Raw genomic sequence first — 15,797 nt, forward strand, 5'->3', positions numbered from 1 at the left:
TTGTAACCCCTGAGCTGACAAGGTGAAAATCTGTCGTTCTGCCCCTGAACAAGGCAGTTAACCCACAGTATCTAGGAAGTCATTGAAAATAAGAATGTGTTCTTAACTGACTTGCCTAGTTAAATAAAAGGTAAAAATGTAATTTATTTTTTAAAATAATCAGAAATCGGTGCCCAAAAATACAGATTTTCCGATTGTTATGAAAACTTTAAATCGGCCCTAATTAATCGACCGTTCCGATTAATCGGTCGACCTCTACAACTAACTTCACATTTAATCTTTACCAAAACATTCTCTTTGATTTGGACATTTTCCACACAACGTACAATATATAAACACCACGCATATCCTAGGAAAACTCTTACAGTTACAATGTTTTCGTAATTACGTCATCTATTAACCTTTAATAACAAAACAAAAATGACATACATTTTCATATTCCATCTATCGTCATGACCACCATTGTGGCTGACAGAAGAGGACACAGGAATGTTGTCTGTGGCCTAATATTTACCATGGGCGTGAGGGGTCATAAAACCCCCACATCTTCAGACCCCTAGATCTCTCCTCTGTTGGGGTTGAGAGATAATCTGTAGGGTTGTGGTCTCCTGTAACCTGACCTGATCAGGACAGTCATGACACTAGTTATACAAGCATGTAACTAAGAAATATTCTTGAAATAAATGTAAAAATGATTTATTGTTTTGTTGACGCGAATCCAAGTTCAGTTTTGAAATCCATTGGCGTAGGGTTAGCTGGATGTTTCGAACTGGTCTTGGAACTGTGACAACAGGCATCCTCTCCCCGCTTAGCTCAATGGGATATGTAGTGATATGATTTTGTCAACACAGCCACATATGTACACAGTCTTGTACCCTTATTTTTTCTAAACTGCTGATTTATATCAGACTTTATTAATATAACGAGTAATCCGGGAATGTCTGGTTAATTGACACGCAAAAATAGCGACTCTACAGAGCACAATGACTACAATGAATGGATAAATTACTTCTGGACATGGAGCCGAGGAGCTCCTCCTCACCACACAATAGGAATCTGACCCCACAATTACGTGAAATGAAAGGGATCTGACAAGAGCCTTAAGCCAATGTTAAATGCCCTTGTCACACATTGACAGATGAGCCTTTATGCTGCTGTTCTCATGTACAGTTGAAGTCGGACGTTTACATACACTTAGGTTGGAGTCATTAAAACTAGTTTTGCTACCACTCCACAAATTTCTTGTTAACAAACTATAGTTTTGGCAAGTTGGTTAGACATGTACTTTGTGCATGACACAAGTCATTTCTCCAACAATTGTTTACAGACAGATTATTTAACTTTTAATTCACTGTATCACAATTCCAGTGGGTCAGACGTTTACATACACTAAGTTGACTGTGCCTTTAAACACATAATTTGAGTCAATTGTAGGTGTACCTGTGGATGTATTTCAAGGCCTGCCTTCAAACTCAGTGCCTCTTTGCTTGACATCATGGGAAAATTACTTTGGTGCGAGAATTGCAAATCAATCCCAGAACAACAGCAAAGGACCTTGTGAAGATGCTGGAGGAAACGTACAAAAGTATCTGTATCCACAGTAAAACGAGTCCTATGTCGACACAACCTGGCAGCTCAGCAAGGAAGAAGCCACTCCTCAAAAACCACCATAATAAAGCCAGACTACAGTTCGCAACTGCACATGGGGACAAAGATCGTACTTTTTGGAGAAATGTCCTCTTGTCTGATGAAACAAAAATGGAACTGTTTGGCCATAATGACCATCGTTATGTTTGGAGGAAAAGGGGGAGGCTTGCAAGGCGAAGAACACCATGCCAACCGTGAAGCACGTTGGTGGCAGCATCTTGTTGTGGGGGTGCTTTGCTGCAGGAGGAATTGGTGCACTTCACAACATAGATGGCATCATGAGGTGGGAAAGTTATGTGGATACATTAAAGCAACATCTCAAGACATCAGTCAGGAAGTTAAAGCTTGGTTGCAAATGGGTCTTCCAAATGGACAATGATCCCAAGCATACTTCCAAAGTTGTTGCAAAATGGCCTTAAGGAATACAAAGTCAAGGTATTAGAGTGGCCATCACAAAGCCCTGACCTCAATCCTATAGAAAATGTGTGGGCGGAACTGAAAAAGTGTGTGCGGGCAAGGAGGCCTACAAACCTGACTCAGTTACACCAGCTCTGTCAGGAGGAAGGGGCCAAAATTCACCCAACTTGTTGTGGGTAGCTTGTGGAAGGCTACCCGAAATGTTTGACCCAAGTTAAGCAATTTAACGGCAATGCTACCAAATACTAATTGAGTGTACGTAAACTTCTGACCCACTGGGAATTACATTTACATTTAACATTTAAGTCATTTAGCAGACGCTCTTATCCAGAGCGACTTACAAATTGGTGCTTTCACCTTATGACATCCAGTGGAACGTGATGAAAGAAATAAAAGCTGAATTAAATCAGTTTCTCTACTATTATTCTGACATTTCCCATTCTTAAAATAAAGTGGTGATCCTAACTGACCTAAGAGAGGGAATTTTTACCTGGATTATTATTTAATTTAAAAAATGTTTTAACCAAGTAGGCCAGTTGAGAACAAGTTCTCATTTACCACTGCGACCTGGCAAAGATAAAGCAAAGCAGTGTGACAAAATCAACAACACAGAGTTAAACATGGGATAAACAAATGTACAGTCAATAACACAATAGAGAAATCTGTATACACTGTGCCAATTAAGGAGATATGGCACTAGATAGGCCAATAGTGGCGAAGTAATTACAATTGAGCAATTTACATTGGAGTGATTATATTTGCAGATGAGGATGTGCAAGTAGATATACTGGTGAGCAAAAAAAACAAAACAAATATGGTGATTTAGGTAGTTGGTTGGATGGGCTATTTACAGATGGGCTGTGTACAGCTGCAGTGATTCGGTAAGCTGCTCTGACAGCTGACGCTTAAAGTTAGTGAGGGTGATATAAGTCTCCTACTTCAGTGATCTTTGCAATTCATTCCATTCATTGGCAGCAGAGAACTTGGAGGAAAGGTGGCCAAAATAGGTGTTGGCTTTGGGGATGACCAGTGAAATATACCTGCTGGAGTGCGTGCTATGGGTGGGTGTTGCTATGGTGACCAGTGAGCTGAGATAAGGCGGAGCTATACCTAGCAAAGACTTATCGATGACCTGGAGCCAGTGGGTTTGGCAACGAATATGTAGCGAGGACCAGCCAACGAGAGCATGCAGGTCACAATGGTGGGTAGTATATGGGGCTTTGTGACAAAACGGATGGCACTGTTATAGACTGCATCCAATTGGCTGAGTATAATGTTGGAGGCTAATTTGTAAATGACACCGCCAAAGTCAAGGATTGGTAGGACAGGCAGTTTTACGAGGGTATGTTTGGCAGCATGAGTGAAGGAGGCTTTGTTGCAAAATTGGAAGCCGATTCTAGATTTAAATTTGGATTGGATATGCTTAATGTGAGTCTGGAAGGGGAGTTTACAGTCTATCCAGACACCTAGGTATTTATTTTTTTTATTTTTTATTTCACCTTTATTTAACCAGGTAGGCTAGTTGAGAACAGGTTCTCATTTGCAACTGCGACCTGGCCAAGATAAAGCATAGCAGTGTGAACAGACAACACAGAGTTACACATGGAGTAAACAATTAACAAGTCAATAACACAGTAGAGAAAAAAAGGGGAGTCTATATACAATGTGTGCAAAAGGCATGAGGAGGTAGGCGAATAATTACAATATTGCAGATTAACACTGGAGTGATAAATGATCAGATGATCATGTACAGGTAGAGATATTGGTGTGCCAAAGAGCAGAAAAGTAAATGAATAAAAACTGTGGGGATGAGGTAGGTGAAAATGGGTGGGCTATTTACCAATAGATTATGTACAGCTGCAGCGATCGGTTAGCTGCTCAGATAGCTGATGTTTGAAGTTGGTGAGGGAGATAAAAGTCTCCAACTTCAGCGATTTTTGCAATTCGTTCCAGTCACAGGCAGCAGAGTACTGGAACGAAAGGCGGCCGAATGAGGTGTTGGCTTTAGGGATGGAGCCAGTGGGTCTGGCGACGAATATGTAGCGAGGGCCAGCCGACTAGAGCATACAAGTCGCAGTGGTGGGTAGTATAAGGTGCTTTAGTGACAAAACGGATGGCACTGTGATAAACTGCATCCAGTTTGCTGAGTAGAGTGTTGGAAGCAATTTTGTAGATGACATCGCCGAAGTCGAGGATCGGTAGGATAGTCAGTTTTACTAGGGTAAGCTTGGCAGCGTGAGTGAAGGAGGCTTTGTTGCGGAATAGAAAGCCGACTCTTGATTTGATTTTCGATTGGAGATGTTTGATATGGGTCTGGAAGGAGAGTTTGCAGTCTAGCCAGACACCTAGGTACTTATATCATTTGTGGTTGTCCACATATTCTAAGTTAGAACCGTCCAGAGTAGAGGTCGACCGATTAATTGGAATGGCCGATTAATTGGGGCCGATTTGAAGTTTTTATAACAATCGGTAATCATCATTTTTGGACACTGATCATGGCCAATTACATTGCACTCCACGAGGAGACTGCGAGACAGGCTGACTACCTGTTATGCGAGTGCAGCAAGGAGCCAAGGTAAGGTCCTATCTAGCATTAAACGTATCTTATACAAAACAATCAATCTTAACATAATCACTTGTTAACCTGTTTCTTCTACCCGGGACGCTTGCGTCCCAACTAGAGCTCTGGAAATGCAAATGCGCTACGCTAAATGCTAATAGTATTAGTTAAAACTCAAAAGTTCATTAAAATACACATGCAGGGTATCGAATTAAAGCTACACTCGTTGTGAATCCAGGCAACAAGTCAGATTTTTAAAATGCTTTTCGGCGAAAGCATGAGAAGCTATTATCTGATAGCATGCAACACCCCAAAAGACCCACAGGGGACGTAAACAAAATAATTAGCATTTCGGCGTTACACAAACCGCACAATAAAATAGAAAACATTCATTACCTTTCACCATCTTCTTTGTTGGCACTCCTAGATGTCCCATAAACACTATTTGGGTCTTTATTTCGATTAAATCGGTCCATATAAAGCCTAGATATCGTTATATGTAGACTGTGTGATAAACGAAAAAAACATCGTTTCAAAACGTAACGTCATTTTTAAAATTCAAAAAGTCGACGATAAACTTTCACAAAACACTTCGAAATACGTTTGTAATGCAACTTTAGGTATTAGTAAACGTTAATAAGCGATAAAATTCATCAGGAGGCGATGTAAAGATTATTAGCTGTCCGTCTGGAAAAATGTCCGGCTAGAAACTCAACGAAAATATCCGGTCCTAGACCGGATTAGATACGGTGTCCTGTATGTGTTTGACCAAGAAAAACTTGAAGGGAAATGACAAGACTCTAGACACCCTGTGGAAGCTGTAGGTACTGCAACCTCAGTCAATTAATTGTGGTTCACGTTTATCAATGGGTTCAAGTAGCGCATGGATATATTTTCCCCATTTTCAGTGATCAGTTTTTCCTGTGCTTTTCGATGTAAATGCCGTTCTGGTAAAGCCACAGCAGTGATTTAACCAGTTTTTTAAACGTCTGAGTGTTTTCTATCCACACAGACTAAGCAAATGCATATACTATATTCCTGGCATGAGTAGCAGGGCGCTGAAATGTTGCGCGATTTTTAACAGAATGTTCAAAAAAGTAGAGGGTCGGCTGAAGAGGTTAACTACACATGGTTGATGATATTACTAGTTTATCTAGCTTGTCCTGCGTTGCATATAATCGATGCTGTGGCTGTTAATTTATCATTGAATTACAGCCTACTTCTCCAAACGGGTGATTTAAGAAGCATATTTGCGAAAAAAAAGCACTATCGTTGCACCATTGTGTACCTAACCATAAACATCAACGCCTTTCTTAAAATCAATACACAAGTATATATTTTTAAAGCTGCATATTTAGTTAATATTGCCTGCTAACATGAATTTATTTTAACCTCTCTAGGGTACGTGGGACGCTAACGTCCCACCTGACCAACATCCAGTGAAAGTGCTGGGCGCCAAATTCAAACAGAAATCTCATAATTAAATTCCTCATTCCTCACATGTATTATACACCATTTTAAAGATGAACTTGTTGTTAATCCCACCACAGTGTCCGATTTCAAAAAGGCTTTACGACAAAAGCATACCATGTGATTTGTTAGGTCAGTACCTAGTCACAAAAAACAGCCATTTTTCCAGCCAAAGAGAGGAGTCACAAAAAGCAGAAATAGAGATAAAATTAATCACTGACATTTGATGATCTTCATCAGATGGCACTCATAGGACTTCATGTTACACAATACATGTATGTTTTGTTCGATAAAGTTCATATTTATATCCAAAAATCTCTGTTTACATTGGCGTGTTATGTTTTTCCTCCAAAAAATCTGGAAAAAAAAGCTAAGTCAATTTACAGAAATACTCATCAATAATGTGGATGAAAATACAACTTATGCATGGAATTAAAGATCTACTTCTCCTTAATGCAACCACTGTGTGTCAGATTTCAAAAAAGCTGTACGGAAAAAGCACACTGGAATAATCTGAGTACAGGGAACGGAGCTAACTCTCACGGGCGCCTGACTGAGCACATGGCCTTCTGGCAGACCCATGACTCAATCAGCTCTCATTCTCTCCCACTTCACAGTAGAAGCCTGAAACAAGATTCTAAAGACTGTTGAGGTCTAGTGGAAATCTTAGGAAGTACAATATGACCCCACAGACACTGTGTATTGGATAGGCTAAGACTTGAAAACCTACAAACCTCAGATTTCCCACTTCCTGGTTTGATTTTTTTCTCTCTTTTTTTCTTGGGTTTTTGCCAGCCATATGAGTTCTGTTATACTCACAGACATCATTCAAGCAGTTTTAGAAACTTCAGAGTGTTTTCTATCCAAATCTACTAATAATATGCATATCCTAGCATCTTGGCCTGAGCAGCAGGCAGTTTACTCTGGGCATGCTTTTCATCCGGATGTGAAAATACTGCCCCCTACCCCAAAGAAGTTAACTAGGGAAATTGTGTCACTTCTCTTGTGTTCTGTGCAACAGAGTCAGGGTATATGCAGCAGTTTGGGCCGCCTGGCTCGTTGCTTCAAGCATTGCGCTGTTTATGATTTCAAGCCTATCAACTCCCGAGATTAGGCTGGCAATACTAAAGTACCTCCAATAGTCAAAGTATATGAAATACAAATGGTATAGAGAGAAATAGTCCTATAATAACCACAACCTAAAACTTCATACCTGGGAATATTGAAGACTCATTTTAAAAGGAGCCACCAGCTTTCATATGTTCTCATGTTCTGAGCAAGGAACTTAAGCGTTATCTTTTTTACATGGCACGTAATTGCGGTTTTACATTCTTCTCCAACACTTTGTTTTTGCATTATTTAAACCAAATTGAACATGTTTCATTTTTTATTTGAGACTAAATAGATTTTATTGATGTATTATATTAAGTTAAAACAAGTGTTCATTGTTCATTCAGTATTGTTGTAATTGTCATTATTACAAATATATATGGGAAAAAAATTGGCAGATTAATCGGTATCTGCTTTTTTAGTCCTCCGATAATCGGTATCGGAGTTGAAAAATCATAATCGGTCGACCTCTAGTCCAGAGTAGTGATGTGATCTTAGAATTCCTCACAATCAAATGTCGACCGCATTATCTACCAAGAGAATTCTCTTCAATTAAAATCGCAGCCGCATATATTCCCCCCCCCCAAGCAGACACATCGACGGCCCTGAACAAACTTTATTTGACTCTGTAAACTGGAAACCACATATCCTGAGGCTGCATTCATTGTAGCTGGGGATTTTAACAAGGCATGCTTCAAGTGGGCCACCATTGTTCCTGTTCCCAAGAAAGCCAAGGTAACTGAGCTAAACGACTACTAGCACTCACTTCCGTCATCATGAAGTGCTTTGAGAGACTAGTCAAGGACCATATCACCTCCACCCTACCTGACACCCTAGACCCACTCCAATTTGCTTACCGCCCCAATAGGTCCACAGACGACGCAATCGCAACCACACTCCACACTGCCCTAACCCATCTAGAGGAGGAATACCTATACGAGAATGCTGTTCATCAACTACAGCCCAGCATTTAACGCCATAGTACCCTCCAAACTCGTCATCAAGCTTGAGACCCTGGGTCTCGACCCTGCCTTGTGCAACTGGGTACTGGACTTCTTGACGGGTTGCCCCCAGGTAGTGAGGGTAGGTAACATCTCCACCCCGCTGATCCTCAACACTGGGGCCCCACAAGGGTGCGTTCTGAGCCCTCTCCTGTACTCCCTGTTCACCCACGACTGCGTGACCATGCACGCATCCAACTCAATCATCAAGTTTGCAGACGACACGACAGTGGTAGGCTTGATTACCAACAACGACGAGATAGCCTACAGGGGGGAGGTGAGGGCCCTCAGAGTGTGGTGTCAGGAAAATAACCTCACACTCAACGTCAACAAAACAAAGGAGATGATCGTAGACTTCAGGAAACAGCAGAGGGAGCACCCCCCTATCTATCCACATTGACGGGACAGTAGTGGACAGGGTAGTAAGTTTTTAATTTCCTCGGCGTACACATCCCGGACAAACTGAATTGGTCCACCCACACAGACAGCACGTTGAAGAAGGCGCAGACTTCAACTGTATGTTTGTATCACGTCTTTATGCCCTGTCTTTGTGTGTGTGCCTGCAGACACCTCCTGCACCACTGCTTCCAAGCCCTGATGGATCATGGGGTGAAAGTCGCCTCCGTCCTGGCCAGCTCCTTCAGCCGTCGCTGCTCCTACATTGCAGAGTCTGATGCCCATGTGAAAGTGAAGGCCATTCACTTTGGCTTTGTTTTAGGTAGGCCCCTGCACCCATCAACTTTCCTCACTTTTCTTCAACTTTTGTGTCTGGTTGTACTAATGTTGACCCTGTCCTGTAGGTGGCTTTCTGTCTGACGCAGGCTGGTATGGTGATGCAGAGAATGTGTTTCTGGCGTGTCTGCAGCTGTGCACACTGCATGATGAGGTTCTGCACTGGTACCGTGCTGTGGAGTGCTGTGTCAGGTAAGTTGGTCCCAGAGAGTTAGTATATTCTGTTCTGATTCTAGTTCTATGGCTGGTAACTCCTAGTTTATATTTGACCACAAAAGCTTGCTAGACTCAACACTTTCTCTTAGGTTGCTTCATGTCCGGAATGGCAACTGCAAGTACCATCTTGGTGAAGAGACTGTCAAGTTGGCCCAGCTGTACATGGACAAACTGGCCAAACATGGTCATCAGGCCAACAAAGCTGCACTCTATGGAGAGCTGTGTGCTCTGCTCTTTGCTAAGAGCCTTTATGATGAGGTATTTTGCGTTAAAGAGATACTTTATATCAAGTGGTGGTTAGATTTTTTGGTGTTCTGGTTTTTCCTGTAGATATCATCACCTATATCATGTCTTGTGCAGGCCTACAGGTGGTGCATAGAGGCAATGAAAGAGATCACAGTGGGTTTGCCTGTTAAGGTTGTGGTAGATGTCCTAAGACAGGCTTCCAAGGTATGAGTGCTCCCTTTCCCTGTGTTGGACTATGAATGGATAAACAAATAGTTTTTGAGATGTTCCCATACGGTCATATGAGCCACTGTAATGCTGTATTAGTAATTTATGCTACTACAGACTGTAGTTGGCACTTAGCTTGGTTTCATGTGTTTGGACCTACAGGCCTGTGTAGTAAAGAGGGAGTTCAGGAAGGCAGAGCATCTGATAAAGCATGCTGTTTTCCTGGCACGGTAGGTTAGTTTCACAACACTGTGTGTTGTAAAATGTATAAGTCTCCTTCTGTCTCCTTCACTAATGTCTGTTTCCTTATTGTTTTACAGTGAGCATTTTGGACACAAGCATCCCAAGTATTCAGACACTCTCCTTGATTATGGTTTTTATTTGCTGAATGTGGATAACATCTGCCAATCAGTTGCAATATACCAGGTGAGAGAGTTGGTCTGAGATGTACAGTTGAAGTCAGAAGTTTACACACACTTGGGTTGGAATTAAAACTCGTTTTTCAACCACTCCACAAGTTTCTTGTTAATAAACTATATTGTTTTGGCAAGTCGGTTAGGACATCTACTTTGTGAATAACACAAGTCATTTCTCCAACAATTGTTTACAGAGATTATTTCACTTATTGTGGGAAGCTTGTGGAAGGCTACCCGAAACGTTTGACCCAAGTTAAACAATTTAAAGGCAATGCTACCAAATACTAATTGAGTGTATGTAAACTTCTGACCCACTGTGAATGTGATGAAAGAAATAAAAGCTGAAATAAATCATTCTCTCTACTATTATTCTGACATTTCACATTCTTAAAATAAAGTGGTGATCCTAACTGACCTAAAACAGGGAATTGTTATGAGGAATAAATGTCTGAAATTGTGAAAAACTGAGTTTAAATGTATTTGGCTAAGATGTATGTGAACTTCCGACAACTGTAGATAGACAGCAGAGAGGGGAGGTGTATCAAATGTGTGATATTGAAACTGTGTTAATATTGCAGACGGCTCTAGATATCCGGCAGTCGGTTTTCGGGGGAAAGAATATCCATGTGGCCACAGCACACGAGGACCTGGCATACTCCTCCTATGTGCATCTGTACAGCTCTGGCAAATTTGACAATGCACTGTGAGTAATCGTTTTGTCACCATTGAGACAATGACTTATCAACGACCCAAGCCCACCTCAGCTAATCCCTACCATTGTGACGCAGAGTTGTCATAATGCTTCAGCAAATGTGCAATATATCAGGGGCGTCGGTAGACACAATATAAGTAACCTAATTTATGTCTCTTTAACTGCCGTAATGCCTCTACTGATTTTACAGCTATTGCATGCAGTAATCATGTGCCTTTGAACCAGATTTATACTGTTAGCATTAAGCCGCTGAGCCCTAGGAGGAAGTCCACTGTGTGAAGCGCACCCTGCACTAACACAAAGAACATGAGCACATCTACTGCTGCTAAGCTTCCCAGTAAAGCAATAAAGCAAGCAAGCATCCTAGAAGAAAAGTGCTCAAAATAGCCCACGTAAACATATGTAGCTTAGAAAACAAGGTTCATGAAATCAATAATTTGCTAGAAACGGATGACATTCATATTCTGACTATTTCTGAAACTCACTTAGATAAAACCTTTGATACAGTTGAAGCAGTACAAGGTTATAACATTTACAGAAAATATAGAAATGCCAATGATGGAAGTGTTGCTGTTTATGTTCAGAACCACATTCCTGTAAAGATTAGAGAGGATCTCATGTTAAATACTGTTGAAGTAATATGGCTACAGGTTCATCTGCCTTACTTAAAGCCCATTCTAGTGTGAATCTGCTATAGATCACCAAGTGCAAACAATCAGTATCTGGATAACGTGTGAAATGCTTGATAATGTATGTGATATCAACAGAGGTATATTTTCTGGGTGATTTTAAATATTGGTTTTCATCAAGCTGCCCACTCAAGAAAAAGCTTTACACTGTAACCAGTGCCTGCAACCTACCAGGGTAGTTACAAACAGCACAGGAATGAAATCATCAACATGTATTGATCACATCTTTACTAATGCTGCAGATATTTGCTTGAAAGCAGTATCCAGATCCATCGGATGTATTGATCACAATATAGTAGCCATGTCTAGGAAAACCAAAGTTCCAAAGGCAGGTCCTAATATTGTGTATAAGAGGTCATACAAGAAGTTTGGTAGTGATTCATATGTTATGGATGTAAAGAAGATGTTGGTCCGTGGTGTGTAATGAGTAGAAAACCGACAATGCACTTGACATATGAAATTGCTTATTCAAGTTAATAATAAGCATGCGCCCATTAAGAAATTGACTGTGAAAACTGTTAAATCCCTGTGGATTGATGATGAATGGAAAAATTGTATGGTTGAGAGGGATGAGGCAAAAGGAATGGCAAATAAGTCTGGCTGCACAACCGATTGTCAAACTAATTGCAGATTGAGAAGTCATGTGACTAAACTGAATAAAAATAAACTACACTATGAAACAAAGATAAATTAAATAAAGAATGATTTGCACATTTCTTTTTCAATTATCTCCTAAAATGACATACCCAAATCTAACTGCCTGTAACTCAGGACCTAAAGCAAGAATATGCATATTCTTGATACCATTTGAAAGGAAACACTTTTAAGTTTGGGGAAATGAAATGTGAAATGAATGTAGGAGAATATAACACATTAGATCTGTTAAATGGTAATACAAAGGAAAAAAACACGTTGTTTTGTTATTTTTCAGCCCAGGCATAATTTAGGTTTTGGACACTAGATGGCAGCAGTGTGTGTGCAAAGTTTTAGACTGATCCAATGAACCATTTATTTCTGTTCCAAATTTTGTATCAAGACTGCCTATTTGGTTTTTTAATACATTTTCAAGTTCATAACTGTGCACTCTCCTCAAACGATAGCATGGTATTATTTCACTGTAATACTTACTATAAATCGGACAGTGCAGTTAGATTAACAAGAATTTAATCTTTCTGACGATATCAGATATGTCCATGTCCTGGGAAATGTTCTTGTTACTTACAACCTCATGCTAATCGCAATAGCCTACGTTAGCTCAATTGTCCCGAGGTCGGGATACCGATCCTGTAGAGGTTAAATGACATTTTGGGGGGGGGAAAGGCAAACTCACCTCCATCATTCTTTTAATCAGATGGCTCATTCATCACAAAACCAACTGATATTGCCAACTACTTTAATGTTGAAAAGATGGCGCTGGAGAAGAAGCCTGACGTTTTACGTGTTCCTATCCAATTGTGTTTTTTGTTTGTTTCTTTGTGTTTAGCTTTTTTTTAAAACTTATTTTGTACATAATATTGCTGCTACTGTCTCTGATGACTCAAAATAACTTCTGGACAACAGAACTGCGATTACTCACCACGAACTGGCAGAATCCTTTATTTCCTTTAAATAGCCCGGTGTGAATGACATACTGCTTTCCCGGGAACAGGCCCAGATCCCTGTCATTTGCGGGAAGAGAAAAAGGGGCTAGAGGGTAGGCTGCCTTCTGAGAATTCGTAGACGGTCGAATAAACCCCCACTGCCTTCGATTCTACTAGCAAACGTGCAATCTTTGGGAAAATAAAATCGATGACCTATGGGGAAGATTAAACTATCAAAGGGACATTCAAAACTGTAATATTTTATTCTTCACGGAGTCGCAGCTGAACGACGACATTATCAACTTACAGCTGGCTGGTTATACGCTGTATCGGCAGGATAGAACAGCGGCGTCTGATTAGACAAGGGGCGGTGGACTATGGATTTTTGTAAATAACAGCTGGTGCACAATATCTAAGGAGTCTCAAGGTTTTGCTCGCCTGAGTTAGTGTGGTCTACAGCTTATCATGAGATACTCTATCTACAGTGGTTGCTCCACTAAGAGTTTTGCAATGATGCTGCGGGATTTAGAGGTAATCTGTGGTTTAGTACGGTACCCTGTGTCACCACTTCATTGCTCCAGACCAGTGCAAGGGGGAGTTAGAGCACTGATTATGCTTTTGGGTCCTACTGTGTATCTAACTGACAATGAATGGGTGACATAAACCTAAATAGAAACTGATAATTGTGCACTTTTTGTTTTTACTTCATTATTATTTACTAAAACTGTTACACTAAGGTTTTTATTGTGTTAGGAATATTTTGCTCTTACTGTAGTACTGTAGCCCACTTCCGACCGGTCGTGTTGTACTGCGCCTGGGTGGCACAATGTTCTGTGTTGCTACAGATGCTGGTTCAGTACCCGTGCCGTCCTTGACTGGGAGACCCATGAGATGACTAGGTTTTTAGTTTCTCTCCCTCTAAAAACAGAAATAATATTAAATAACAAACTGGCTTTACTTACAAATTAGTAACAATGTCTCACCCCATGTTCAAGAATGGCCTTATCTCACTCATTTTATGTTATTTGAAAACGAAATCATCTCCAAAATATTTTTCTAAACAAAGCAATTTATTATTATTAATTTAGAATCATATTAAATCTCCTTGGATATTCTCACAGATATATTATTAACCATGTTATTAGCAGGACTATATATATTGGTCATGGCTCCTGAGTGACACATTAGGATTGCCTTGCAGTTCTCCAGCTGTATCTACTGAAAGCATGTGAGGTTCAAGGCACGAGGGCAGGGGGCATGGGATGGGCCGCAGAGCTGTGCACAGAAGACAGACCTAGCTAATGGGGAAGGGAGGATGGGGGTGGACCCCCACCCCGCCACACTATACAGAGCAACACTTTTTAAGGGGCATTGCACTAATAATGGCGCTGACTAGGGAAACGTTCTCGCTGTTTTAGCAGGTAGCTGGACAATAGATTTGCATAGATGGAGGTTAGAGGGAGAATTCTATCGTCAAATGTATTTCTAAGTTAACTTAGGTTCTAAGTATTAATATTATTATTATGTATCACATCCGACCGTGATTGGGAGTCCCATAGGGCTGCGCACAATTGGCCCAGTGTTTCTCTCCCTCTAAAAACTGAAAAATGTTTTGGCCTTTATTCAGATTACAATCGCTCACTATTGTTTTTTTGAAAGCTAAATAACCTCCAAAATATCGTTATATATTATCAAGTTGATGGCACAGTCATATAGCGGGCACCTACATAAAGCTGAGTGACTCACTCATTCATGGCTTTGGATCCAAATAAATACGTACCAACATGCTTTCTGATCGTCTTTTAATAAAGAAATGTTTTGGTGAAACTTACCCCGGACAGCATGTACGGTATTATAATAGCCCATTTATGTTATTAGCAGGCTATTAGCAGGACAATATACATTTAACAACACCTCTCTGTATTTTGATACTTTGTGGATGGGGCCTCCAGAGTGGCACAGTGCAAAATGCATTGCTACAGATGCAGGTTCGATACCCGTGCCGGCCACCACCGGGAGACCCACGAGGCGGGTTTTAATTTTTATTTCGAATCCTTCAATCCTCAGGTTTTCTTGGAATAGAATCATTATAATATTAATCAAACAATTAATATCGTCTACCCAGAGATTTTCCATCTGTATTGTTCGTAGCTGTCTACATACCACCACAGACAGATGCTGGCACTAAGACTGCACTCATTGAGCTGTATTCTGCCATAAAAGCAAACAGTAAAATGCTCACCCGGCGCTCCTAGAGGCCGGGGAAAGGAATGCAGGGAAACTTAAATCAGTCTTACTAAATTTCTATCAGTATGTTAAATATGCAACAAGAAGAAAAAAAACTCTAGACCACCTTTACCACCATAATTCTGCTTACAACCAAAAATGAAAGCAGGATGAACCAGTGACTCGGTCAGATGAAGCAGATGCTAAGCTACATGACTGTTTTGCTAGCACAGCCTGGAATATGTTCCGGAATTCCTCCCAATGGCATTGAGGAGTACACCATATAAGTCATTGGCTTCATCAATAAATGCATTGATGACGTTGTCCCCACAGTGACCATAAGTAGCGGGACTCTAACCCGGAAGCTTATAAGAAATCCCTCTATGCCCTCTGACGAACCATCAAACGGGCAAAGCGCCAATACAGGACTAAGATTGAATCGTACTACACCGCCTCTGACGCTCGTCGGATGTGGCAGAGCTTGCAAACCATTAGACTACAAAGGGAAGCACAGCCGAGAGCTGCCCAGTGACACAAGCCTACCAGGCGAGCTAAACTACTTCTATGC

The 15,797-nt window shown here is 40.8% G+C and overlaps 1 protein-coding gene across 1 annotated transcript in view; it reads left to right on the forward strand.

The window, feature by feature from the left end:
- The window catches only part of LOC115105782 (amyloid protein-binding protein 2-like), a 30,333-nt gene that overhangs the window by 4,060 nt on the left and 10,476 nt on the right, over window positions 1–15,797 (forward strand). The window contains exons 3-9 of the mRNA XM_029628159.2: window positions 8,772–8,923; window positions 9,006–9,129; window positions 9,243–9,411; window positions 9,514–9,603; window positions 9,769–9,836; window positions 9,927–10,032; window positions 10,601–10,725. Coding sequence (XP_029484019.2) covers window positions 8,772–8,923; window positions 9,006–9,129; window positions 9,243–9,411; window positions 9,514–9,603; window positions 9,769–9,836; window positions 9,927–10,032; window positions 10,601–10,725 — 834 coding nt within the window. The remainder of the gene's footprint in view (window positions 1–8,771; window positions 8,924–9,005; window positions 9,130–9,242; window positions 9,412–9,513; window positions 9,604–9,768; window positions 9,837–9,926; window positions 10,033–10,600; window positions 10,726–15,797) is intronic.

The sequence above is a fragment of the Oncorhynchus nerka genome, linkage group LG22 (genome assembly GCF_034236695.1).
Source record: "Oncorhynchus nerka isolate Pitt River linkage group LG22, Oner_Uvic_2.0, whole genome shotgun sequence".
NCBI classification, from domain to species: Eukaryota; Metazoa; Chordata; class Actinopteri; order Salmoniformes; family Salmonidae; genus Oncorhynchus; species Oncorhynchus nerka.